This window comes from Nelumbo lutea, chromosome 7 (genome assembly GCF_056320005.1).
Source record: "Nelumbo lutea isolate HS-2025 chromosome 7, American lotus-T2T, whole genome shotgun sequence".
Lineage (NCBI taxonomy): Eukaryota > Viridiplantae > Streptophyta > Magnoliopsida > Proteales > Nelumbonaceae > Nelumbo > Nelumbo lutea.
In genome coordinates, this window is record NC_142690.1 from 54172824 (window position 1) to 54199096 (window position 26273).

General features: G+C 39.2%; 1 protein-coding gene across 1 annotated transcript in view; it reads left to right on the forward strand.

Moving 5' to 3' along the window:
• Nucleotides 1-26273, forward strand: part of LOC148846434 (LOW protein: exocyst complex component-like protein) — a 61459-nt gene that overhangs the window by 12717 nt on the left and 22469 nt on the right. The window contains exons 3-4 of the mRNA XM_088955552.1: nucleotides 11711-12755; nucleotides 24715-25239. Of these exons, the coding sequence (XP_088811678.1) occupies nucleotides 11711-12755; nucleotides 24715-25239 (1570 nt within the window). The remainder of the gene's footprint in view (nucleotides 1-11710; nucleotides 12756-24714; nucleotides 25240-26273) is intronic.

Consider the following 26273-nt stretch of genomic DNA (forward strand, 5'->3'; position numbering starts at 1 on the left):
AATACTTTGGTAAGTCAAGTAAAAGCAGGGGTAGGTGGGCCAGATATGTTTCAAGGTGAGCTTAATATATTGTAGCTAAATACTAGGTCACATGGTGACTTAATCACGTGTGAGAGGGGAGCAGTGTTGAGCGGTGATAGATCATTGGAGGGATCTATCATTGTCTAATCCAAAGCAGCTAACACAGGAAAATGGATTTCAAAAACATCACCAGGGAAAGGGGGAAATGGGAAGAGATCCTGATTTTCACAAGTTGTTAAAGGTAAAAAGGTTGTTAGATTTAAAAAGAAAATTTCAAGGTTTCATGAGGGATTAGGTAAGAAGTCATCAAAGGTTTGGGGGTGGGTGATATCTAATTTTTCTCAGGATGAAAGATCAAACTTGTCGAGTGACCTTTTGAAGCCTGATTCTTCTAAGAGTAGGATTTCTGCAGGTGCTCTTCAGACTTAGGAGAGGGACACATCAGGGCTAGTTGATAAGAGCACAAAGGCTGATGGTCTGAGCCTAGTTGCAATAGAGTTGATGCTGTTAGTGGTTCAATCAGATCTGATTTGCTTCCTGAAATAAAAAGAAAGGGAAAAGAAGAAGGAAGAAAGAAGAAGAAGAAGAGAGAAAGAGAAGAGAAAAATCACCCTCTCAGCTGATCAGAATTAATACATACATAGATTTGCAACAATAAGTACAAAGACTTTTGTGTCCCTCTTTATGTATGGGACACTCTATTTAGCCTCGGACACCATAGACAAAACAAACAACTTTAGGTAAAGTACTATTGAAATGACTCAAATACCCCTGGACTGTTGACTCTAACAGATGTTCATTATGGTCCTCAGTTGATTGCTGATGGGGCAGAAGAAACACCAGAAGAGGGTGATGTTGAAGTTGATGCTTGTTCATTAGGTATTGTTGTTATGAGCCCTTATCTTGAACATGCACAGAAATCCTGTAGAATTTGCCCAAGTTGAATATTCTGGATGGTTAAACAAGCGATTGACGGTCATAAGGTATGTGGAGGAGGTTAGTGAAGTTTGAAGCAACAAATCTCTCATTTGAAGAGATCAGAGTTGGCGAGAAGGTGTTGTTGAAGATTAGGAGCTGACGAAGTTGTGGGTGTTTTTTTTTTTGATCAATAACAAGAAACTTTATTAATGGTATGAAACCATGTGAAGCTTAGGTACAAAGGGGAGGTAAAAAGACTTAACTCCCCACCAGAAGAATACAATGGAAAAAAGTAAAAAATTAGCCCAAAAAATCGAATCCCTATTCACCCCTTGCTTTGCTAACCCATCAACAAAAGAATTATCAGTCCTCTTCACCCAGTTGTAATGAACCTCAATATCCTTACTCAGCCATTTGAATTTATTCTTCTCATTGTTATAACTCCACAAACTGCTGTCTCCCTCCTTTAGCTACCTAATCACCACCTTCGAGTCACCTTCAATGACCAAACATCTGATGTTCAACTCCCTTGCTCTTTGGATACCTTCCAGGGCTGCAAGAATCTCAGCCCTAAGAGAGTCTCCTTCCCCAACTGGGTGTGAGAACATAGCCTTGATAGCCCCCTTCTCATTCCTGAACACTCCCACAATCCCAGAAGGCCCCGGGTTCCTTAAACAGCTACCATCGAAATTCAGTTTTATGAACACAGAGGGAGGAGGGGACCACGAAGGACTACAGGTCCTCTTATAGAGGGCAGAGGAAGCTATCTCCTTCCAATTTCTTACCAAATCAGCCATAGAATAATCTGATAACAGTTCCATAGTTTTCAACCAATGTGCCAACCTTAACAAAATTAGATCTAATAAGTTTTCACTGGTTCTTTCCTTATCTGAAAATATTCGTGAGTTTCTTTCTTCCCATAGAGACCAACACACTGCAACCCTAATGTTTCTCCACATAGTCTTCCCTCTCTTTTTCGGTCATCTGAAAAAAGGAGAGAACAAGCTTTGGACACTCCTAGTGGGTATCCAAACACACCCAAAAAGGGAAAAACCCACTCCCAAACAAATTTAGCAACTGAACAAGTAACCATAAGGTGGTAACCAGTTTCCCCGTCAGCTTTACAAAGAGTACATCTATTAGGAAGTAAACAAGAGTTGGGTCTCTTCTTCTGAAGTAGGTCATTTGTGTTAATTCTTTCTAGGAAAGTTTCCCAGCAAAAACTACCAACCCGAGGAGGAATGGGCCCACTCCAAATTTCTTTAACTGGGAAAGACAACACAATGGGATCAGAAGGCTGAGTTAAAGTTTCAAAAAGTGAATCACAAGAGAAAACACCTAAAGAGGAAGGAACCCAAAATCTGGTGTCCTCCTTATTAGGATCCAAGAATACATTTTCAAGGATGGCTAACAAAGACAAAATGTGGTCCAAGTCTGTATCCCTAATTGCCCTTCTCAGACCTCGGTTCCACCCAGACTCTGAAGGAGAGTCTGAGGGGCTTAAAAAGTTGTGGGTGTTTCTTGGTAGGGAATGAATTTGTGACCTGGTTCTAGAACTTTGTTGCTGACGCCTTGTGCAAAGATGAAAGTTTGGACTGGAAGAGTTTTAAGGAAGTGGAAGGAAGAAGATATGAAGTAGAGAGATAGTGGATCTATAGAGGTTATTTCATTGCCCTGCTTGAATTTTTTGGGAAAGGAAGAAAGCAGCTGGTTTGTTTCCCTGAAGGAAGAGGAGGATGTGTCTTAATATCTAACATTTTAAAGGGTTTCAATGAGCACCTTAAGAAAGCTTGCATAATGGTCAAAGAGATTGAGATGTCAAAAAAAAAAGGAAAATTTAATTATAGGAGAGAAGGATTTAAGGAAAACTTAATCGTGGCAATAGGAAGCTGGAAGAGTACGATTGATGTTCAAGAAGGAAAGAAGAACTGGACTAAGATGTTGGTAGCTGAGGTGAAGCAAGAGGTTTAGGATTGGAAGAGGATTGCAGAGGTGGTATGTCGACGGTTAAGGTTCAAGGGAACAATGATTTTTGCACCTTTCAAAAAATGTAAAGCTCTCATTGATTTGGCTGAAGAAGAGCTGAAGTTGGGAGGTGTAAATTTACAGTTGATTTATGGCAATATCCTGATTTCATGCTGGTCCCACCGTCCAATGCAAAGTCTTTGTCTATTGAAGATGGTGGGGGTTTGGTGAGTCAACAAGAAAATCAAGGTTTTGAAGGTTCTCATTCTCCGTTGTTGGACAATCAGTCGCCTTGTCAGCCTCCGGTAACCCCTATAACATTGTTGCTTCAGTTTTTGGTACTAATTCCTCTCCTCTTGGTTCTACAGATATGTCAGCTCCCGTCCTTGTCATGATATGCCATTGGAAGTGCCTAATGAAAAGGGGTTGGATGAAGAAGATCTTGTTGAAGAGGAAGTAGTTGGAGATAGGGAGGGAGGGTTGTTTGTCCTGGAGGCTAGAGAGAATAGGTTGTAGGAAACCAAAGAAGCAGCGGAGTTTGGTTTGGATGGGCAATTAGGGTCTATAGAGCTTCAGGCCGAGGAAAGACCAGGAGGGGAGGAACTGGGGAGGGAACTAGTTATAGAGATGGAAGGAACCAATGAGGTGGAAAGGAATACAAGAAGCGGGGAACATCAGTTTGAGAGGGATCCAGTGATGGAGCTGGCTGACAAGATGAGGTTGAAAGTGGAGAAAGATAAGGGAAGGGTACCTCAAAATAAGGAGATTAAAAATAAGGGAGGAAAGAGAAGTTAAATGAAGTGGAGAAACTTATCAATGATGTGGAAGGGGATAAGGAATTCAGTGCTAGAGGAGGTAAGAGAAAGGGGGGATTATAGGGTAGAGGGCTTGGGTTCAGTTTTTGCTGCGATTATGAAGATAAGTTGGAATTTAAGGGGGGCTAGGAAGTGCCACAAAAAGGAGAGCAGTTAAAGAGGTATTGAGGAAGGAGAGACCAGATTTTGTTTTGATCCAAGAATAAAAAAATCAGGTTGTCGATAGGAAATGGATATGAAGCATTTGGGGTGAGGTTATTTGGAGTTTTGTTCCTTCTTGGGGTGCTTCGGGGGGAATAATAACAATCTGGAAAGAAGAGGCAGTTCAATGTATGGAAGATTAGTGGGTAAGTTCTCGGTGCCTATTAAGTTGAGGAATTTGCAAGATGGGTTTGAATAGGTCCTCACAAATGTCTACTGGCCAAATTCTTATAGAGAATGGAGTAAATTGTGGGAAGAGCTAGGGGACATTAGGGGTCTTTGGGAAGGACCATGGTGTATTGGGGGTGACTTCAATGTTATAAGATTTGTGGGTGAGTCAAGTGGAGGTAGGCAAAGGATAATATCAAGCATGAGGAAGTTAAATTCTTTTATTGATGAATATGAATTGAGAGATTTTCATTTGGCACAATCTTGTCTTACTTGGTCAAACCTCCAAGAAAACCCCATCTTATCTATAAGCTTAATAGGTTATTAGTCGCTCTAGATTGGGAAAAACATTGGATTGGCCTAGCTGGGAGAACTCTACCTAGAATTACCTCAGACCACTGGGCCATTTGTTTATTTAAGAGGAGTGCTGATGGTGGCCCAATTTCTTTTAGGTTTGAAAACATGTGGGTCACTCATCCGGATTTCAAAGAGGTCAAAGTTTGGTGGAATAGCTTGGATCAATCTTCATTATGGGAGGGCCAAACTTCATAAAAAAACTTCAATTGGTGAAGAAGGGGATTAGAGAGTGGAATATGGAGAATTTTGGAAGATTGGAGGAGGAAAAAGCTGATCTGGTCTGCCAAATTAAGGCGATTGATAGCAAAGAATTGGTGGGTTCTCTTGATGAGGGTGATAGGGAGTTGAGATGGTCTCTGAAGAAGGAGCTGGGGGAAACTTTGTTAAGAGAGGAAATAAGTTGGAATAAAAAATCATGGGAGAGGTGGATCAAAGAAGGGGACAGTAATACAGAAGTTTTCCATGCCATTGCAAATAGAAGGAGAAGGAAGAGCTGGATTAGCTCCCTAATGGTGGGGGAGAGTGAGGTTATAGAGCAGACAGAGATTGCGGAGGCTTTCTCGAAGCATTTCAGATCTATCTATAGAAGGAAATTAAATGAAAAGTGGTTGGTTGAAGGGTTGGAGTGGGAGACTTCGGGTGAGGATCAACTGCATTTTTTGGAGAGAAGGTTTGAAGAGGAAGAGTCAAGGAAGCCGTTTTCTTTACGAATAGATCAAAAGCCACTGGGCCTGATGGATTCACCATGGCATTCTATCAAGATTGTTGGGATATAATCAAAGATGATCTTTTAGAGTCTTCTGTGAATTCCATAGAAGGGGGGTAATCAATGTGGGGATGAATTCTACTTTTTTAGTGTTGATTCCAAAGAAGAACAATGCTATACAGCCCAGAGACTTTAGACCTATCAGTCTAGTCACAAGCATTTAGAAGGTTATAGAAAAAGTGCTGTCTTTGAGGATTAAGAAAGTGACTCCCCATTGGTTCGAAGTCCCAAGGGGCTTTTGTGTAGGATAGGCAAATCATTGACCAAATTCTTATTGCTAATGAATGTGTGGAGGCTCAAAAAAGATTAAAGAGAAGGGGCGTGACTGTCAAATTGGACTGGGAAAAAAGCCTATGACTTGGTGGACTGGAACTTCTTAATTTATATAACGAGGTGTGGATTTGGAGAGTTGTGGTGTAAATGGATTAATGATTGCTTGCAGTCTACTCACTACTCAATTATTATTAATGGGACGGTGTATGATTTCTTTGAGGGCTTTAGGGGACTTAGGCAAGGTGACCCTCTCTCTCCTTTTTTGTTCACTTTGGCGGCTGAAGCACCAAGCAAGCTGATCTCAAGAGCAAATTGCCTGCAATTGTTTAGGGGTTGGTTTGTAGGGAGAGATAATATTTTGGTCACTCATTTGTAGTGGTCGAAGAGCTTAATGGTTGGAATCAATATCAATGAGGAACTCTTGAGGAGCTTGGTAGACTCCTTAGGTTGTGAGAAAGGTGAGTGGCCTATGAAATACTTAGGCTTACCTCTAGGAGATTTGCTGGGTGGAATAGGAATTACATCTCAATGGGGGGGGGGGGGAGGTTGACCCTTATTAAGTCTACCTTAGCAAACCTTCCAGTGTACTACATGTTAGTGCTTAGGATGCCACAGGAGGTAGTGAGGAAAATTGAAAAACTTATGAGGGATTTTCTCTAGGAGCCGGTGGAAAAAAGGACCACTTGGTCAAATGGGAAAAAGTGGTGAAATTGAAAAGAGAAGGTGGGTTGGAATTTGGTATTGTTAAAGATGAAGAGTCAAGCTTTACTCAACAGATGGTTATGGAGGTTTCCTAATGAAAATGAGAAGTTATGGCACAAGGTTGTGGCGAGTATTCATGGCATATCAAGCAATGGGTGGGATGCAGGATGTCTTCGTAGAGCTACCTTGGCTGCCCCATGGAAGGCCGTCCATGATTTTCTTCCTACCTTCTTACATTGTATCAGGTATGACTTGGCCTCTGGTCAGAAAATCAGGTTTGGGAGGATGTGTGGATTGGGGATACCCCTCTGGGTATTAAATTCCCTTCTCTCTTTGATATTTCCAGGTTTAAGGTTTTCTTGTTTGAAGGTGGCTCGGATTCTAGAATATGGGGTCCTAGTTCTATGGGGGATTTCTCTTGCAAGTCCTTTCGTTCTCTGGTTGCCACCTCTTCTTCCTATTCTTTCCCGGTCAAGGAAGTCTGGTTTTCTCCCATTCCCCCTAAAATTAGCGCCTTCTGCTGGGAAGTGTTTCATGGAAGCATTGATACCTTTGATTTACTTCAACAGAAGGGACAAAGTGGTGTTTGTCCCCCAACAGGTGTGTTCTTTGCAAATTGAATGGTGAGACTGCAATTCATCTTCTTATCTCTTGCCCGTTTATTAGCTTTCTTTGGGATTGGTTTACTTCTCTCTTTTGATGCAGGTGGTCTTCTCCTGATAGGTTGGAGGGTTTGTTTAGCCTTACTAGCATTAGCTGTACAAAAAAGAGGGTAGGACCTTGTGGAGATGCACTAGAGCAGCACTAATTTGGACTGTGTGGGAGGAAAGAAATGCAAGAATATTTGAAGAGAAGGAACGAAGCAAGGAAGCCTTGGTTGAAACTATAACATTAAGGGTAGCTCGTTGGGCAAAAAGTTTGAAGCTGTTTTTGGATTTCAAGATTAAAGATTTCTTCAGAGCTTGGGGTACCATTGCTGCATCCTCAACTACAAGACAAAGATCTGTTGAGGTTTGGTCTCCTCAAATAAATTGTTGGAAGAAACTGAATTTTGATGGGTGCTGTTTGGGTAACCCAGGGCCCTCAGGTATTGGGGGAGTCGTTAGGGATGAAGAGGGGAACATATTATAATTGCTTTATGCTCTGGCCCTGTGGAGTAGGGTGATGTGGCAAGATCAGAGTTTTTGGGGTTAAGAAGGCAAAAGAGCTGGTATTAGAAGGCTGATTATCGAGGGAGATTCTAAAACTATGATTAAGTGGCTGGCTAAAGGGGAGGGGGTGGCATGGCATTTGAGGAATGAATTCAGAAAATTCAAATGGCTGTCAAGGACATGTTAATCCAAGTGAAATGGGTGAGGAGGACTGCTAATAGCTTGGCAGATAGCTTAGCCAAGCAAGGGGTACATAGAACACATATGTTTTGGGCTCAAATGTAGTACTGATTTGGGGCAGCTTCTATATCTGGTTCCTTTCACAATTTCTTGTTGTAATCATGTTTCTCTCATAATTAATGAAAAATTTTCTGTGTTGCTGATAAAAAAAAGAAGATGGTGTCACTGTTAGATAGGTCAGACTTCCTTTCCATCTTTGGAAGCAAGAAATTTTCTTGTCAATCGCTTCAATTTGTGGAGGGGAACTAGTGGGAGTCTTCACTTTCAATCTGCATTCAGCAGCCATACTCTCAATGGTGTGAAGCCTGAAGACATACCTAGGATGGTGGAAGTCTGGACTGAATCTCTTTTACGCAGTCCTGCTTGCAACCTCCCTTGAAGTAGCCCTTTGGACGGCAGCCAGAAGAGAGGAAGACTTAGGGATTGAAGATGACTGGTTTCGTGGTAGAACAGGATTGGATCATCTCAAATTTTCTGAGGAGTTTCCCTAAAGGAGAAACCAAGGCAAGGTGCTGAAAAAGAGGGAGACAAGGAGCTTTACCTAGGATTAGGATGGGTTGCAGAGGTAGCATGCATCAGTTCTCTTCTGTATACCGTCAGCTACAAAGAAGGTGAAAAGTCTAGCACTCAAAGGATCGAAGGGCTGATGGGGAGAAATTTTTGAATCCTAGGCTGGAAGTGGAGCTGATCGGATCTAGTATTTTCGAACCAGGGTTTGTTGAACCGGTAAGACTGTAAGAGAAGCTTTAATTTGAACTAAAGCCACTGGGTCAGCTGGCACTGGGCCGGTAGCTTCGAAACCAGGAGATCTTGTTCTGGGTAGCGAGGTTGGGCCAGTTTTAACTAGTTGCGGGTCTCATGTTATTGGGCTTGATAAGTCTGAAACTGTTACAAGGTCACATGATGTGAGGGGGAGGTATTGAAGGACCTTTCTATGGGTCTGTAATCATCTTCTTCTAAACTAATTACTAGAGTGTGTTTGCAGAATAGGATCTTGTTTGAAAAGAAAGGAAGGAACTCTATATTGTTTAAAAGAAGGCCTGTAGACTAGAAATCAAAAAGCTGTCTTCAAAGAAGTTTGAAGGAGGAGATAAATTTTCTTGCAAAGAGGGTGGTTGGATGGTAGATAGTTTTTCTAGAGCTGAAGTTTCAAGCAATTTGGGTGTTGTCATGAATGAATCTCTCTCGAAGGAGAGCTAGGAGTAGGCTAAAGAGTTTCTTAGGTTAGAGTCTCTGGAGCCCATGAACAACAAACAATGTCCTGGGATTCCTGACATTTTGTTTGAGGTTAACTGTTGTGTGTCTGCTGGAGATACTTTAGGGAGGTGTAGAGAGAGGTATGAAACAACAGAACAGAACCTGAGGAGGAAATATGTCTCAAGCAGGGTTAGGGAGGAAAACCATGACACCAACATTTTACCTGAAGAGCTAAGAGCGACTTTGGCTTTGACCACCGAAGACTCAGTTTCAATCTCTGATGTCTGCAACTTGAATACAGAAAAAGAAGGAAAAGTTTGCTCCATTGACAATGAATTTCCACTGGGGTAAGGGGTCTCATCAAATCATCCCACTGCCACACAGGTTTTTATTGAAAAGTTAGGGGTGGATTTAGGAAGGAAAAGAGGGAAAATATGTTAGAAGGGAGTGTTAAACCTTGGAGGATTGAGGATGTGTCAAGAAAGCCCAAAATTCCAAACAATGGACAATTAGTTCATGTTATGAAAGTGCTTCATCGATCGAAGGAAGGCATTTTTGGGGATGGTCCTTGAAGCAAATTCAAGAGGACATATATAAATTAATGAAAAGAACTCTGCTGGAATTAGTGTCTATGATAAGTCAAAGTTTGAGGTTGAAAAGGAGGATGTGGAACTTCTTCATAAAGGTCAATTAGAAAGATCCTTGCAAAGAGAGGTGCATGGAATCTGACAAGAAGCTGGTTCAGGGGAAGACAACACAGGTGAAGAGAAAAAAGATGAGGAAAATGAGATCTCAGAGGAAGACAATTTTGATGAGGAGCAAGAAGAGGAGAGAGAGTTGTTGGACAGAGTTAGAAAGGTAGAAAAGAAAGTAGATGCGGACAAAGTAGTGAAAACTGTAGTTCAAGCAAACAAGGCTTTAGGACTTTGGGTGTTAGGAGGGGAAGAAATGACAAGGAAGCTGTTCAAGGACCTGGAGGAGAGATATCAGTTGAATGAAGAAATGTCTGAAGAGAACTTCTGAGGGGCGTGTTATTGAAAGGACTTTATTTGGGGTGGGGCCTACTAAAGGGGTTGTTGGTCTTGTGTGGGTTCTGGGATTTTTTTCGTCCTTTTGGTTTTTTGTTGTCTTCATTTCTTCTGTAACTAAAAAATAGGGATGAAGGATTGTCACTTGTTTGTTTATCTCTATTCCTTTTAATAAAAGTTTTCTTTTTTTATTTATTACCAAAAACTAATCTTGACAAGTTGGTGCAAGTAGAGAACCATGGTTCAGAGTTGGGAAGAGAAGAAGATGTGGGAGATATGGCCAAAGAGAGGGAGGTCAAGGAGTTTTTTCCTCTCTAGAAGGAGATAATTTTGACTGATGTGGAAGTGGGGAAGGAAATATAAGAAAAAGAAGGATGTGTACTCTCCAGGGGTTCCGAAAGTCTAAATGGTAATGGGAAGAGGGTGATTGATGGATTTTTTTCCCAGGTGATTGTTTGAAAGTTGGGGGTGGACTTAGGGAGGCAAAGAGTTGCCGTTGTGGTTGAAGAAACCAAAAATGGTGAGGCTCCAGTGGTAAACTTGAAAAAACCCAAAGGGTCAGATGTTGATCAATTAATTCATGTCACTAAGTTCTTTCATTGTTTGAAGGATGGGCTCGTTCGGAATGGTCCATGTATGTAGTAAATACAAGAGGTTCTACAAGAGAAAGGGGGTGAAGAATAGGATGAAATCTGAAAGCAGCACAAGAAGTAATCTTGGTTTGGACTTGTCAGAGAAAGGGATGGAGAAGAAGAAAGTGGGGGGAAATGCAGATGTTCAAGAATAAGCAACAAATTTTGTGGAACAGTTGTGGAAGAGTTTCGGAAGAGAAAGAAGGAAAGAAGGAAAATGAGGAAGTGGTGCTAGATCGAGTGGAAAAATAGAGGAAAATATGGATTTAGAAAAAATGGTAGAAATTGTAGTCCTAGTAAGTTATAGGAGTTTAGATCTTAGGAGGGGAAGAATTTGTGATAAAATGTTTTGGGAGATGGATGGGCGACACCCTTTGAATGAAGATAATATTTAAGGGAAGGCTTGAATTTTGAAAGTTTGTTATGGTTGTTGTTGCTGTGTATTCTCAAGGGTTTGTTGTTTTTTTGTGAATTTTGGGGAAGAAAAGTCTGTATCAATGGTTTGGAGATTCTTAATGGTGTGGGTTTTGGGTTATAAATTTTTGTTGGGTGATGTCTTGTCACCTTGTTGTATCTTCTTTTTTAATAATTTTTTCTTTTTATTTATTATAAAAGAAGAAAACTTTAGAGGATACTGAGAAAGCAGTCTCCCTAGACAGCTAGCTAGATCAGGAGAACAAGCCAACCAAATTTGAGGAAAAGGAGAAAGAGTGGCCAGCTAGCTAGATTAGTGATTCAGCCCTCTCTACTACATCTAGAAAAAGAGTAAAGAATCAAAGGTTCCCAATATCTATCTTACAGTTCTATAGAGTTGTCAGTATTTTATCACCTAAACAGTTGCAAGTGTCGCATAAGCATTTCTCTTTAGAAAAAAGAGAGAGGTGTATGGCCCTCATCTCATTTCTCTCCATCTTCTCTTTTCTTCTTTAAACCCTAACTGATTACTTTTGTTAATAAAAGTTGTTGCTTGTTACTATAAAAAAATTATATGCATAGGAACTGTATAATTATAGATAATAAGTCATCATATGTACAAATTTACTGAGGTTTTCTATCATTCTTGTATTGAAAAGGTTCCCTTTCCATGAAATAGAACCCACACCTATTCTTACAAAAGCTGATTCATTGTGGCCTTTAAAAATTCTCTTTTCTAGCAGCGTTGTTATGCTTATCAGAAAGGACTTGTATCACTGCCATGGTTATTTTGATTTTCTGATCTGATTGTGTTATTTTATTTGGCTTTTATGATTATCACTAATGTTCTAACTTTTTACAGGATATCAGAGGAGGTTGTTGAAATGGAACATGAACTGATTGAGCTGCAGAAGCATATATCTGCTCAAGGAATTCTTGTGCAGGATTTGATGAGTGGTGTTTGCCGTGAATTGGAAGAATGGAGTCATGCTAATGCTGACAGTGATGCAGCTGAGCAAAATTCTCAAATTTGTGAAACTCAGGATAGCTTGCTAGCTGAAACAGAGAACAAGAAGCTGATATTTTTTGAGAATATTGATGTTCTTTTGGCTGAGCATAAAGTGGAAGAAGCCTTAGAGGCTTTAGATGCTGAAGAGAAAAGTTCTTCGGAGCTGAACAGCTCGGATGATACTTCATCTACTGAAAAATTCTCATATAAGTCAGCTTTCCTGAAAAGGAAGGCAATGCTAGAGAATCAGCTTGTTGAGATCACTGAACAACCATCAGTGGGTAATGTTGAACTGAAAAAAGCGTTATCTGGTCTACTGAAATTAGGAAAAGGTCCCTTGGCACATCAGTTGCTTTTGAAAGCATATGGATCCCATCTGCGGAAGAATATTGAGGCTTTTCTTCCTTCATGTTCAATTTATCCTCAAACATACCCATCAACATTGTCCAAACTTGTGTTTTCTACCATCTCACTGGTCACAAAAGAATCTGGATTGATATTTGGTGATAATCCTTTATATACCAATAGAGTTGTGCAGTGGGCAGAGTGTGAGCTGGAGTCCTTTGTACGCCTAGTGAAGGAAAATGCCCCCTCATCTGAGACAGTTTGTGCCCTTCGTGCTGCAAGCATTTGCATTCAGGCTAGTCTTAGTCACTGCTTGATGTTAGAACCACAAGGTCTGAATCTTTCTAAGTTGCTACTGGTGCTCCTGCGTCCATACATTGAAGAAGTCCTAGAGATGAATTTTAGACGAGCTAGAAAAATGGTTCTTGATTTGGCAGCAGATGACTCTACACTGCCATTTTCGCCTCGTTTCGTGGCTCCATCATCTTCCATTGAGGCAACATCCGATAGCTTATTTACTGACAGTGGAAGCAGATTTATTATTATTGTTGAGGTAAGTTGATACTGTTTTTTTTTTCTTCTTTATTTTCTGGTATCTGTTGATGTGAGTGTTTATTGTCATTAAAACAGTTGAATATGGTTTTCTTATGCCATAGGATATTCACTGATATTTTTTTTTGATCAATAGGATATTCACTGATATTGCTGGGGTTTTAGAAGTTTTGCTAAATTTTGGTTAGAATTAAACAGAAACTGGTAGTAGTGGTGAAGTTATTTAATTACCCCAAGCTTGGAATTCTCCTTTAGTTGCATGAGTTATTTAAGAATTTAGTATCATACTCATGGTGAAGTACCAAAATAGCATTTAGCATTTTAACCCTTTCCCCTTTTTTCTTTGTGAAAATTTCTTCTCTTTCTTCAAAGTTCCAATGGGGCACCATCTAACTAAAATCCTTTTATGAAAGAGAAACAAATCAACATTCTGCCAAAATAATTGTTCAATCATGGTTATATGTTAAATTCTTACTTTTGTTGGTAACAAAAAATACTAATTATTGTTTGGTTAGCTGAAACCATCCAAATGCATTAGTTGATTTAAATATGGTAGAAGGATTATGAAGAAGATTGAATGAGAGTAAATATGGAAGACAAGGGGACCCCCTTTCCCCATTTCTCTTTACAACCATAGCTGATGTGCTTAGCAGAACTGTCCAAAGGGCAGACAGGTTGGAGAATGGGTAGGAATAATATAGTAGTGCCTCACTTACAATTTGCGGATGATACAATCATTTTCTGAGGGAGGGAATCCTAGGAAAAGAAAGTACTTGAAGGAGGTGATAAAGTTGTTTGAATATATCTCCAAGCTGAAGATTAACTTTGAGAAGAGCTATGTGGTATGGATAAACTTGAGGCAGGAGGAACTGAAGGCAATAGCAGTCTCTAAGTTGTGTTATTGAGTGCTGGCCTTTGAAGCATCTTGGTTTGCCTTTAGGAGATAATCCAAGAGAAACCACGTTCTGGAACCCAGTAGTGGAGAGGTGTACCAAGAGATTGGCAGCTTGGAAGAGAAATTATATTTCTTTGGGAGGTAGAATTATTTTGATATATTCCACTCTAGCAAATTTGCTAGTCTACTACTCGTCGGTTTTTAGGATGCCTAGGAGGGAAGTGCAAAAATTAGAAAAGTTGATGAGAGACTTCCTTTGGGAGCCCGGGTAATGTAGAAAGAATCACTTGGTCAGATGGGAGGTAGTGTGCCAGAGTAAAGAACAGGGAGGTCTAGGTATAGGAAATCTGGGAAAGAAAAATTCATCCTTGCTAGGTAAGTGGTTGTGGAGGTGGCCTCTGGAGAGGGGGAAGCTGTGTCAAGAAGTGATAGGCAGTATACATGGTGGTGTAGGCAATGGTTGGGATGTTGGGGCTTCTTCGAAGGCTACTTTGGCTTCTCCTTACAAATCCATTTGTGGTGTGCTCCCTCAGTTCCTTGGGAACTCAATTTTTGGGAGGATCTTTGGCTTGGCAACTCAATCCTTAAAGACCTTAATCCTTCTCTTTATTCCCTTTCTTTGCTTAAAAAAGAAACTGTACATCATTTTGTGTCGTACTCTCAGTCGACCGGATTAAGTTGGGACCTGGGACTAAGAAGAAACTTGAGAGACAGTGAGCTTGAATCGGCAGCCTCGCCCTTGCAAATCCTTGACTTGGTTTTCCTGGATCATTCTTAACCTGATGGTCATATTTGGATTCCACACCCTAGGGGCTTGTTTTCTTGTGCCTCTTTCTTGTCTTATTTGTGTTCAGCCCCAAACCTCTCCCATGCCCTTTCAAAGAATTCTGGTCTAAACCTGTTCCTCCCAAGGTTGGGGCTTTGTGTTGGGAAGTTTTTCTTGGAAAAATAAACACGTTAGACACCTTGCAAAAAAAGAAGACCTTCCTTGTGTCTTTCCCCCAACTGGTGTACCCTATGTAAAGCAAGTAATGAAATCTATTACCACCTCCTAATTTCATGCCCTTTTGTTGTAGGCCTCTGGGAAAAGGTCTTTGTCATAGGTGGATTGTGCCTCCGCAGCATATTGGAAATCTCTTTGACTCCACGACCTTCAGCTGGCCGAAGAAGAGAGGTAAAGTCATGTGGAGATGTGTCTTAGGGCTGTTTTGATATGGACGGTGTGGGAAGAGAGAAATGGCAGAGTCTTCAGTGATAGAGAAAGGAATGAGGAGGCAATGTGGGAGTGTATTTTAAATAGAGTTATACATTGGGTTAAAGCCTCAAACCTGTTCTCAGATTTCTCTGTTGATGACTTGTGGAGAAATTGGGGAGCTGTAGCTAGAAGTTCTACCACAAGGAACAAACCAGTGTTAGCTTCGGAACCTCTTGACGAAGGCTTTATTAAGTTGAACTTTGATGGCAGCAGTTTAGGGAACCCAGGTCTAGCTGGTATAGGAGTTTTCAGGAATAATGAGGGACATATTATTGCTGTTTTCTCAGGCCCGGTTGGAATTGGGGACTCAGTTTTGGCAGAGTTCCAAGCAGTCTTGCAAGGAGTAGAGATTGCTAGACAGCTAAGTTTCGACAGACTGCTCATTGAAGGCCACTCTAAATTGATAGTAGGGTGGCTGAAGGAACCAGAAACAGTGATTTGCAAGTACAAGGAATCTATGAAAAAGTTCAAATGGCTGGTTTGAGATATGATGGTTTTTGTTCAATGTGAAAGGCGGTTAGCAAATGGGATGGCAGATTACTTTGTGAAGAGGGGGATGCATAAGTCTGAACTTTTATTTTGGCTTAGTTGTAATTTGGGTTGTTGTAGGTTGGGATTGCACCTCACATCCCTATTGGAATGGCTTGTCTTGTAAATCTTGATGTAATCCCTTCTCATTTTTTAATAAAACTTTACCATTTATCAAACAAAACAAGAGAGTAAATATGGTAGTTCTAGTTCTCTATTGGGAAACATCACCTATTCAAAATTCTTATGGGTCAAAGATATGCAAAGGAATCATGAAGAACAAGAAATTCACTTCATTCAAGACAGCAAATATTGAATAGGTTTATTTTTGGAAGGATAACTGGTGTGAGAGTAGATTTTTATGCGAATTCTACCCCAGCCTCTTGTTTTTGGAGATAAAACGAAAATTCATTAAATAAGAAAAGGAAAGATTACAGTCTAGCAGGTGATAAGGCATTACCCACAACTAAAAAAGCATAAAAGAACTGCTAGGGAACATAATTAAAGTAAACTATCCAAATTACAAAGTTGAAATCCCAAAAATTTCTTCCATCTTCTCCCCGAAATCCTCCCTAGAGACTTGATTAAATTCTGGAGTTAATAGAACCAAGTCTGCAACCGAATTGTTGACAGCTGCTACAATCTTGTCCAGATTCCAATATTTGTCTTAAAAAATTCTTCTATTTGTTTCCTTCCATATGTTCCAGCCTCTTTACATTAGCAGCAAGGTTCAAAATATCAATACGCCGGTAGGGGCATATCGGGCGAATCGATACCTTTTTTTACTTTTTTTTTTCAAAACCGGTTCAGGGGGGCCGGTTTAGGGCTCCTTGACCCCCTGAACCGGTCAGATCCCCGATACACCCACTGTAGGGGCGTATCAGGGAGGTCCTGGAACAATACATATCGACCAATATGGGCCAATACGTGTTGATAGTTTGAATCTTGATTAGCAGAAAACAAGGAGGTAACACTTGGAGATTGCTACGACATTGCGGAAAGAGTGAGAACATTTGATTTGGGTTCCTTTTTTTTGACGAATAACAGAATTTATTAATTATAAACATAAATATGTGTACAAGTTAAGCATCCCTTGGGAGGTTGATATTTACTCTCTCTCCTAAATAACACCAAATTACAACTGAGCCCAGTATTATTGATCCCTATTGACCCCTTGCTTTGCTAGTGTATCAGCGAACCCATTTGCCAATCTTTGGACCCATTGTATCCTTATCAGGAAATTCCTTGTCAACCATTTAATCTTCTTTAGCATCTTCCTATGATGTCAAACTGCTTTTTCCTCATCCTCTAGCCTGCTCACGACCACCTTAGAGTCCCCTTCAATGATTAATCTATCCAAATTCATTTCTTTTGCTCTTTGTATTCCATGAAGAACAACATAGAGGTTCATCCCTTGTGGAGTCCCCAAAGCCAATAGGACCCAAGAACAAGGCTTTGATATTGCTGTTATCCGTAAAAACCTTAGTTCAACATGCAGCCTCCACAACCATTTTTCTAGCCACAAGCCTCTTGCAGACATCCATGATTTTGTGAGATAAGAGAGGGGAGGGCCTGTTTCAATTGGGTAGCTAACACCTTAGCCACAATTCGTGAAATATAATCACTGAGTTGATTGTTCTAAAGTCACCAGGACATTGCAAATCAACTTTTTTTTTTGGGACTAGAGCTATAAAAAATGCAATCATTCCAATATTTCTTTTCCCTCTAGTATAAAATTCCTCAAAAATCTATGGGAGATCTAACTTCATATATCCCAACAATCTCGGTAGAAAGCCATTGTAAATTCATCAAATCTTGGTGCTTTAGACCTTTCCATCGTGAACACCACTCTTTTAATTTTCTCCAAGTCAAATGTTTCCCTAGCATTTCAGCACAATCTCTCTATAGTCTTGGCCAAACCAAACCATCTTTTCTCATCCTTTGGAGATCATTGGGTGGGGGAAAACCATAGATATTCTTAAAGCATCACAAAAGAGTTAGCAATGTTCTTCCACTTACCAATTTCTAGCCCATCTATTACCAATCTAGATACCTAAAATTTCAATCTTGTTCTATTATCCAAAGAATGAAAATATCTTGTATTGTTGTCCCCTTGATCCATTTACTTTTTTTTTGATAAATGAGTAATTTTATTAAAACAAAAATCTGAAATACAAATAGCCTAGGAAGAGGCACGAGATGTTACCTCCCCCGAGGACTGAATCATATACACTAAACATGCCCAATCCTGAGGTACAAATTACAAAGCAGCCCAAAACAGATCTCCCTTTGGCACCCCTTGCTTGGCCAGAGAATCAGCCATTGCATTTGCTGATCTGCTGACACCCCTTGACACCCCGAGGACTGCTACCCTTCTACTAACAAATTGTTCACTCCAATTTGACTAGCCATCTGTATACCTTGTACTGCTGCTAGTAGCTCTGCCCTTACAGAATCACCTTCACCCATTGGTCCTGAAAAAAGAGACAACATATTTCTGTCTTTTCTCTCTCAGAATCCCACCAATTATGGATGGCCCTGGTTACCTTGGCAGCTGCCATCAAAATTCAATTTTACCACTCCATCCGGTGGGGGTTTCCATTCAACTTGTGATTTGTTCTTGATGGAGACTGTAGAAGCCACTGCTTCCCAATTTCTCCTTAAGTCATCAAAGGAGAAATCTGCCAACAATTGTGAAGATTTCAGCCATGGAATTGTCTTTTTCAATATACATTCCTTGACTTCAGCAAGACTTCTTTCCTTTTCTTTTAATATTCTAGCATTTCTCTCCTTCCAAAAATCCACAAGGTAGCGGCTCTAATACATTTCCACATTAACTTCCCTCTTTTTTCCAATCTCCCAAGAGCAGCCGGAGTGAACAGCAACTTTACTTCAGAGGGCAAGTTCCACCTGCACCCAAATAAGGAAACAACCCAGTTCCAAATATTGGCAGCAAAGGAGCACGATATCAGCAAATGGTTACAGTCCCCACCCTTCATTTTGCACATAAAGCACCAATTTAGGGACAGGCACATAAAAAGGTTTTTCTTTTGCAAGTTTTCCACAGTTTTGATATTACCATAATAGGCTTCCCAACAAAACACTGCTATTTTGTGGGGTATTGGCCTTGACCAAACCTCTTTAACAGGGAAGACCTGAGAGGAAGGGTTAGAGCAAAGGGCTTTAAAAAAAGATGCACAAGTGAAAGAGCCAACCGGGTTTAGGGCCCAGACTCTTTTATCAGGGTTAGTGGGGTCCAGGCACTCCCCTTAATCCATCTACTTCTTGCCCTATGATTCCAATTGATCTCTTTTCTCCTAAGAATGGTGCCAAGCTACTACTTTAGATTCCATCTGAACAATCTTTCTTCTTTTCTTACTTGCTTTTTTGCTTCTTTGGTATCCAAATCCTTAATTAAGAACCAAATTTTTGCTTCCTTTTACTCTATCTTTCTGAAAATCTGTTTGTTCCATTCTTTGATATTTTCCTTTCAATCCTTGCAACTTTTTGTAGAATTTATAATCTTCCCTCCACCTTGCCTCATGCCACCAATCTCTAACTTTGTTTACAACATCGATATGTGCTAGCCACATGGTTTTATACCTAAAAGGAGATAGACCCTGAGTGAGTCTGTTGGCTAATAATCAAAGGTGAATGATCTGAAGTTGTCCTGAGAATGGCCGAGCATTCTACAATCCTCCAATGAATTTCACACTCAACTGAAAAAAAAATCTATCCCGTTTGGTGCAAAACTGCAAATGGGGTTGAGCTGAAAATTGGTCCAAATGTAGGAAGCTCTTTGGATAGGGATTTCCCTTAGCTTAGTCTCACTGATAAATTCATTGAATTTCCTCATACTATTGGTCATTCTATGCTTTGGATATTTAACATTGACTGGTTGTTTCATTATTGAATGAAGGAATGTTAAAATACTACCATAATAATACCACACCTTGTTAACAATAAGGCTATGAACAAATAGATGATCCAAACTCTCTATTGGTGGAAGCTTACAAATTACAACAAACACATTTAGAAATTACAAGAATCCCAAGTTGTTGTGTATTACCACCCACCTACACTTTGTTCTTCAATATCCTCCAGTTGCCAAAAGATACCTTGGGTGGAATATTTTTATGCAAAAGCCATAATCAATCTTCCCTTCTATAAGGCCTAAATTCCACTTCCCATATTCGTCTAGAACATCTCATTGTTTCAAACTGTAATCAATCACTCCCTCATTATTCTTGAATAGAGAAAGAGGTACCATTGGGGCTTTTGTGGATCACTTCAAATCTATTTATAGAAGACCCCTAAATGGCAGATTAAGGTTAGAAGGTTTGGGTTGGTCCAAGTTACTTGAAGATTTGAAAATTTGGCTAGAAAGAAGTTTTAACTTGAAGGAAATATGAGAAACAATCTTCTCTATAGATAGATCTAAAGAACCTGGTTTGGATGGGTTCATGATGGATTTTTACCATGACTGTTGGGATATACTTAAGGATGACACTCAAAAGGTTGTCTTGAATTTTTTGAAAGAGGGGTGATTAACTTGGGTTTGAACTTTACTTTCATTGCCTTAGTCCAAAAAAAAAAAAAATTGGAGCAAATCACTCGAGACTTTTGACCTATCAGCTTGGTAAATAGTTTATGTAAAATCATTGCTAAGGTGCTCTCTCGGAGGATTAGAGAGGTACTACCCACTATCATCTCTCCAAATTGTGCCTTTGTAAAGAATAGACAAATCATGGATCAGATTTTAATTGCCAATGAAAGTGTGGAAGATTTAAAAAGAACTGGGAAGAAGGGGCTGGTTTGTAAATTGGATCTTGAAGGCATATATTGGTCATTCATTTTGGAAGTGTTAGATTGATTTGTGTTTGGGGAGAGATAGTGTAAATGGTTGCAGGGGTGCATTTTGGTTGCCGAAGTTTTGGGTAGACTAATTGAATAGATCCTAGAAGTTTGGTGAGAGAGGGTGGAGAGTAGGAAGGGATAGGGTTTTGGTTACCCATTTATAGTTTGCAGATGATACCGTCTTGTTCTGTGAAGGAGATGAGGTCAGGTGGGTTAGGAACTTCAAGTTGGTGGTTCACCTATTTGAACAAATGTCTAATCTTAAAGTCAATTTTGATAAAGAGTTTTGTGGTTGGAATTAATATGAGTGATAGGGAGGTGGAATAAAGGGCTCACATTTTGGGTTGTGTGGTTTCTCATTGGCCTTTGAGTTATTTGGTACTACCCCTAGGGAATAATCCGAATAGGAGCAATTTTTGGAATTTGGTGCTTGATAGATTCACAAAGAGACTAGCCTCATGGAAGAAGAGTTACCTTTCCTTGGGTGGTAGGATAACATTGATTGAGTCTACTTTAGCTAATTTGCTTGTTTATTTCTTGTCAATGTTTAAGACTCTCGAGGGAGTTTGTAGGAGTTTGAAAATGATGAGGGATTTCCTATGAGAATTGGGGGAGGAGAGAAGAGATCACAGAGTTAGCTAGGAGTTGGTTACTAGAAGTAAGAGTGCTGGTGGTTTAGGAACAAGTAACTTATAGAAGAAGAATGAGGCTTTATTGAGAAAATGGTTGTAGAGATTGATAGTGGAAAGGGATAAGTTGTGGGCTAAAGTGATTCTAAGTATCCATGGGCAAGCAACTGAAGGCTGGGATGTGGGGGTATTGGCTAGGGCCATAAGAGCTTCTCCTTGGAAATTCGTTCATACCATTCTATTGTCCTTGGTATGACTTGTGCTCTAGGAACCTTGTGAAATTTTGGGAGCATGTCTGGGTGGGGGACTTACCTTTGAAAGAGCAATTCCCATCCTTGTATTCCCTCTCAAGGTTTAAAAATGAGTTTGTCTACACTTTTCTGGTTCATTCTAGCTCAAGTTTGGTTTTGAATGGGATTTGGGTTTTAGAAGGGCTCTTAGATTTTGAATTGCACAATGTTTCAACCTTGATTAATGTTCTGGAAGGGCTGGTTCTAGATCCCTCAAGGAGGGATAATTGGATATGGACTCTTTGGGTGTTTTTTCTTGTGCCTCATTCTTTAGAGTGTTAGTGCAACCCTCTGATGGATATGTGCAACCTTTTCCAGTTAAGAAAGTTTAGGGTAAATCAATCCCTCCTAGAATAGGAGCTTTTTGTTGGGAAGCTTACCTAATTGGTGTTTAACCTCAAACTTTTGCATCCTTTGTAAAGGTAATGGTGAGATGCTATCACTTATTATCTCCTACCCATAGTTTTCAAGGCGTCTAGGCGATTTTGGGCGACACTGGGGCGCCTAGTCGCCTAGGCGGTAAAAATTTTATAATATAAAAATCTGACTTTTGGTTAGTTTCCTAGTTTTATATACCATTCAGCATGTATGTTAATTGAAAAAATAGCAATTCTCTTTATTAAGAACATCAAATTTCCTCTAAAAATGTGGCAAATCATCACATCTAAAAGATAAAAATCTTTTACATATATTAATTTCATTATTTTCAAAAATAATACTACTATAATAAGTATTTAATAGAGAAAATTCATATTAATTAGCAGCTAAAGATGGTTATCAACTTTATATGATAAATATTCAAGATGGAAAGTAAAATAGAAAAAAACAAGGATGGAGTTTCTGTTTTATTTAATTACAGAGAGAGAGAATAGAAAATTAACTTTATTATTCTATTCTTTCTTTCCTCTTTCTTTTCTTTCTTTCTTTCTTTTTCTCTTCTCAAAACCCTTTGATCTTATAAATTTCAATGGTAAAACATTAAAACAAAGTATAATTGTTTATATATATATATATAGCATATAATAAAATGTATTAACACATACATTAATAAGATACAGCAATATAAATGATATTATAAAAGGCGCCTGCCTTGTCATTTTTGTTGCCTAGGCAGGCGCCTAGTTGCCTAGAAGGGCACCTAGTTGCTAAAAGTCAAGGCGTTTGGGCAAGGCGCCCAGCCAAGGGCATCTAGTCACCTAGGCGACACCTTGACAAGTATGCTCCTACCCTTTTGTTTCTGTGGCTTGGAATTGGTTTCTCTTTATTTGGTTGTAGATGGAACCCCCCCTCCAGTCTCCACTACCACCACCGAACGTACATAGCTTGTTTGCTTCCTTTTCTGTTAGAGGGTCAAAGAAAAGAGGTAGAATACTGTGGAGATGTGTTAATTCAAATGGTTGACAAGAGATATGGAAGTGCCTTTCAATTGGAACAAGTGATGTGCTAATTCCCTAAATGATATGTTGGCTAAACCTGGGGGGGGGGAGAAACTTTGTTCACACAGTTGTGAGGGAAATGGGGAGAGAGAATAGATTTTATCTCTCACTGACTATTTACACATTGTATCTTTAATTTGTAAAATCCCTTCTCCTTTAATAAAAGTTTACTGTTATCGATCAAAAGAAAATACTGTGAAGATGTGCAAGAGCAGCTGTTTGTTGGACAGTTTGAGAAGAAAGAAATAAAAAAAAAATCTCTGAGACAAAAAGGAAGTAAGGATGTCATCATTGAAACCATAATTGTTAGAGTGGTTCATTGGTTCAAGCCTATGAAGCTCTTTAAAGGTATTTCAGCGGGTGATTTATTTAAAAATCGGAAGGAAGTGGCTTTTTCAGCTTCCCCCAAATCTGTGACTAGTCCGCTTTGGTCCCCTCCATCTGTTGGTTTCAGTAAGTTGAACTTTGATGGAAGCAGTGAAGGTAAACCGGGCCCTTCAGGTATAGGAAAGATTATTTAGGGATGAGGAAGGGAAAATTATTGCTCTGTATTCAGGCCCTATTGGAGTAGGCGATTCCCTAAGAGCCAAGGTTATGGTGGTTTTGGAAGGGATAAAGAGAGCAAAGGAGTTAAATATCAGAAAATTGGTTGTGGAAGGTGACTAAATGCTGGCTATAGGCTAGCTTCAAAAAGAAAAGAATGGGGTTTAGAAGTTCACAAATGAGAAAAAGAAGTTTAAATGGCTGACCCAGAACATGGAGATAAAGCTACAATGGATTAAGAGAAGTGCAAATTCCTTTGCGGATGCACTTGCTAACCAACGGGTGGGAAGAGACTGTCTTTTTTTGGCATTGTTGCAATATGTGTTTTGTTCTCGGGGAGGGTTAAGGGATTTTACCCCTCCCCTTGCTCCTTTATATCTGCTTCGCCTTTTTAATAAAAGTTCTGTTATTTATAAAAAAAAAAGCAGTTATTGTCAAGCTAACAATCCAGCCAGAAATAAATATTACCATAACCCACAACCCATCTACAAGGTCTAAATTCAGAATATGAGGAATAATATTCTCATTGATCTGCCCTTCTGTAAGGTCTAAATTTCAGTTTCCATATTCATCTAGGACATCTCAAAGTTTCATCCCATAATCAATCACTGCCTCATCGTTCTTGAACAGAGAAAGAGGTTACCCATCAAGACAACAATCCAGCCAGAAATAAATGTTACCATGACCCACGAGTCTACAATAAGTACTCATCAAAGAATATGCTTGTTCTTTAAAAACATCACTTTGAAGGATCTTGACCAGATAGAGTCAATCATTATAGGAGTTTTGTGTTGTTTAATAGTTGGCTTTGTATACCTTGTACTGTATGGCCTGCCACCTGCAACCTATAATTTGGGTTTGTCAGGAAATTCTGAATACATTAATGCAATAAGCTCTGTTACTTATCATGAAAAAAAGAACATAATTCTTGGTCCCTGGAGGTCTGGATTGCCAAGATTTGACCCATAATTGGATGGTTTGGATTGCTATACATTATTTTGTATTGGAGAGTATAATAAGCATTACAATGCACTTTGGGGTTGGCATTTGAAAATTATGTTTTCACTAAAATATGTAACTGAATTTAAAATGGAAGAGATTAAAATAAATGTTTGAATGTCTTTTATAGTAAACAATTTGAAAATCTGTATTAATGAATCATCAATATACATAAAAACAGTACATGTTTGAATGTGTATTTATGAACTATAGACTCTTTCAGAATAGGGGATTTCAATATTTTCCCCTAGAATAATGCAAATGATATGTTTATCATGCAAAACTAGGAAAGTGAGGCAACATCATAATGGTATTGATCCAAATACTTTTCCGTTTTGGTTGGAGATGGCACATGAGCTTCATTTATGGCCTTCACTTTTTGTTCATTTTTTTTTCAATCTTTGCAGCTCTTTTCATGATGACTTGCAGTCTATATGCTTTTTGATTGGTCAAAGGTTAGCGTAGATTATACTTTTAACAGAAAGAATCACTGTAGATTACTAATATTGAATGCCGATTTTCTTACAGGATATTGTAGAACAGCTAACACCAGAGACAATCTCCCATTTTGGAGGATCAATTTTGACAAGGATTTCTCAGTTGTTTGATAAATATGTGGAGTCTTTGATTAAATCCCTACCTGGCCCTTCTGAAGATGAAAATCTCACAGAACAGAAGGATGCCATACACTTCAAGGCTGAAACAGATGCCCAACAGCTTGCACTTTTGGGAACTGCATATACTGTTGCTGATGAACGATTACCAATGGCTGCATCAAGCATTTGGAACACACAGAATGAAAGCAAGGAACAAGGCAGTGTGTCAACTGAAAATTCTGGGTCTGTAGCAAGTAATATTATAGAATTTAAAGAGTGGAGACGCCTTCTCCAGCACTCATGGGATAAGCTTAGAGATCATTTCTGTCGCCAATATGTTTTGAGCTTCATTTATTCAAGAGAGGGTAAAACAAGATTAGATGCACAGACATATTTAGATGGTAAAGGAGAGGATCTCTTCTGGGGCTCTGACCCACTGCCTTCTCTGCCATTCCAGGTGATCCACCTTCAATATTGTTTTAAGCATCCTTTTTGGATCCAATTAGCTTGGACAAACCACAAACACACATCAATGCTTTATAACAGAGATGTGTGATGCAAGCCTTTTTACCGTCCGAAGGCATGAGCCCAAATCAAAATGCAAGAGGTGTAAGCCTCTAGAGCATGGATTTTTAAAATTAATGTATAATTACAAATAAAGAAATGTATAAGAAAACATAATAAAATCCTAAAAAATAGAAAAATTATGAGAAATTAGAAATTTTCATATTTACAATTTCTAAGAAAAGAATTATCACATTTAAATATAAAATTGAAGTATCACACTATCACCACATGGAGTCATAATCCATAATTATGTAAGCATCACCACTCACACATCACTTGCAAAGTTGCAAATCAAAATTTCAGAATAAATGATTCACATAATTTGCATGGTATTAACATAAAAGTGTTTGTCATCTCATATCCAAATGAACGTAAAGCATTGAAACCAAACAAAGCAATGGTGCCTACACTTCTGTTTATTGTATTGTGTTATATAAGTATTATAATAAGTAAGTTCAGAAAGTTTTCTTCCTTTCTATATATTGGTATGTAATGGAACACAATGACACGGTTCTCTTACTTTTATTTATAACATTATATTACAAAAATTGGCTTAAAAGGCAAGGGCATATGAGGAGTATGCTCTAGTATAAAGTGCAACAGAGGCATATGCTCATAGTACCTAGAGTTGTCCTGCTTTCTAAGTTCTTGACTTTTTGCTTTATCTTTGGTGGACAACAAACATTCTACATGCCTTTTCCTCCCCATTATTCATCCCTAATCACCTTTAGCCCTTCCTTAACCCTATAAAGCCCGACACTAGATCTAAAACCTGTAGGGCCCCTACCCTGTCCTACATCAGTTTGATGCAGATAAGGAAGCAAGGAAAGAGTCCAGGGAAAATAAATCCGTTTTTTCCATTACTACACCAATTTCTGAATTTATGGGTGATAGGATATTGCCATAGTCATCTAGTTGCCTAGG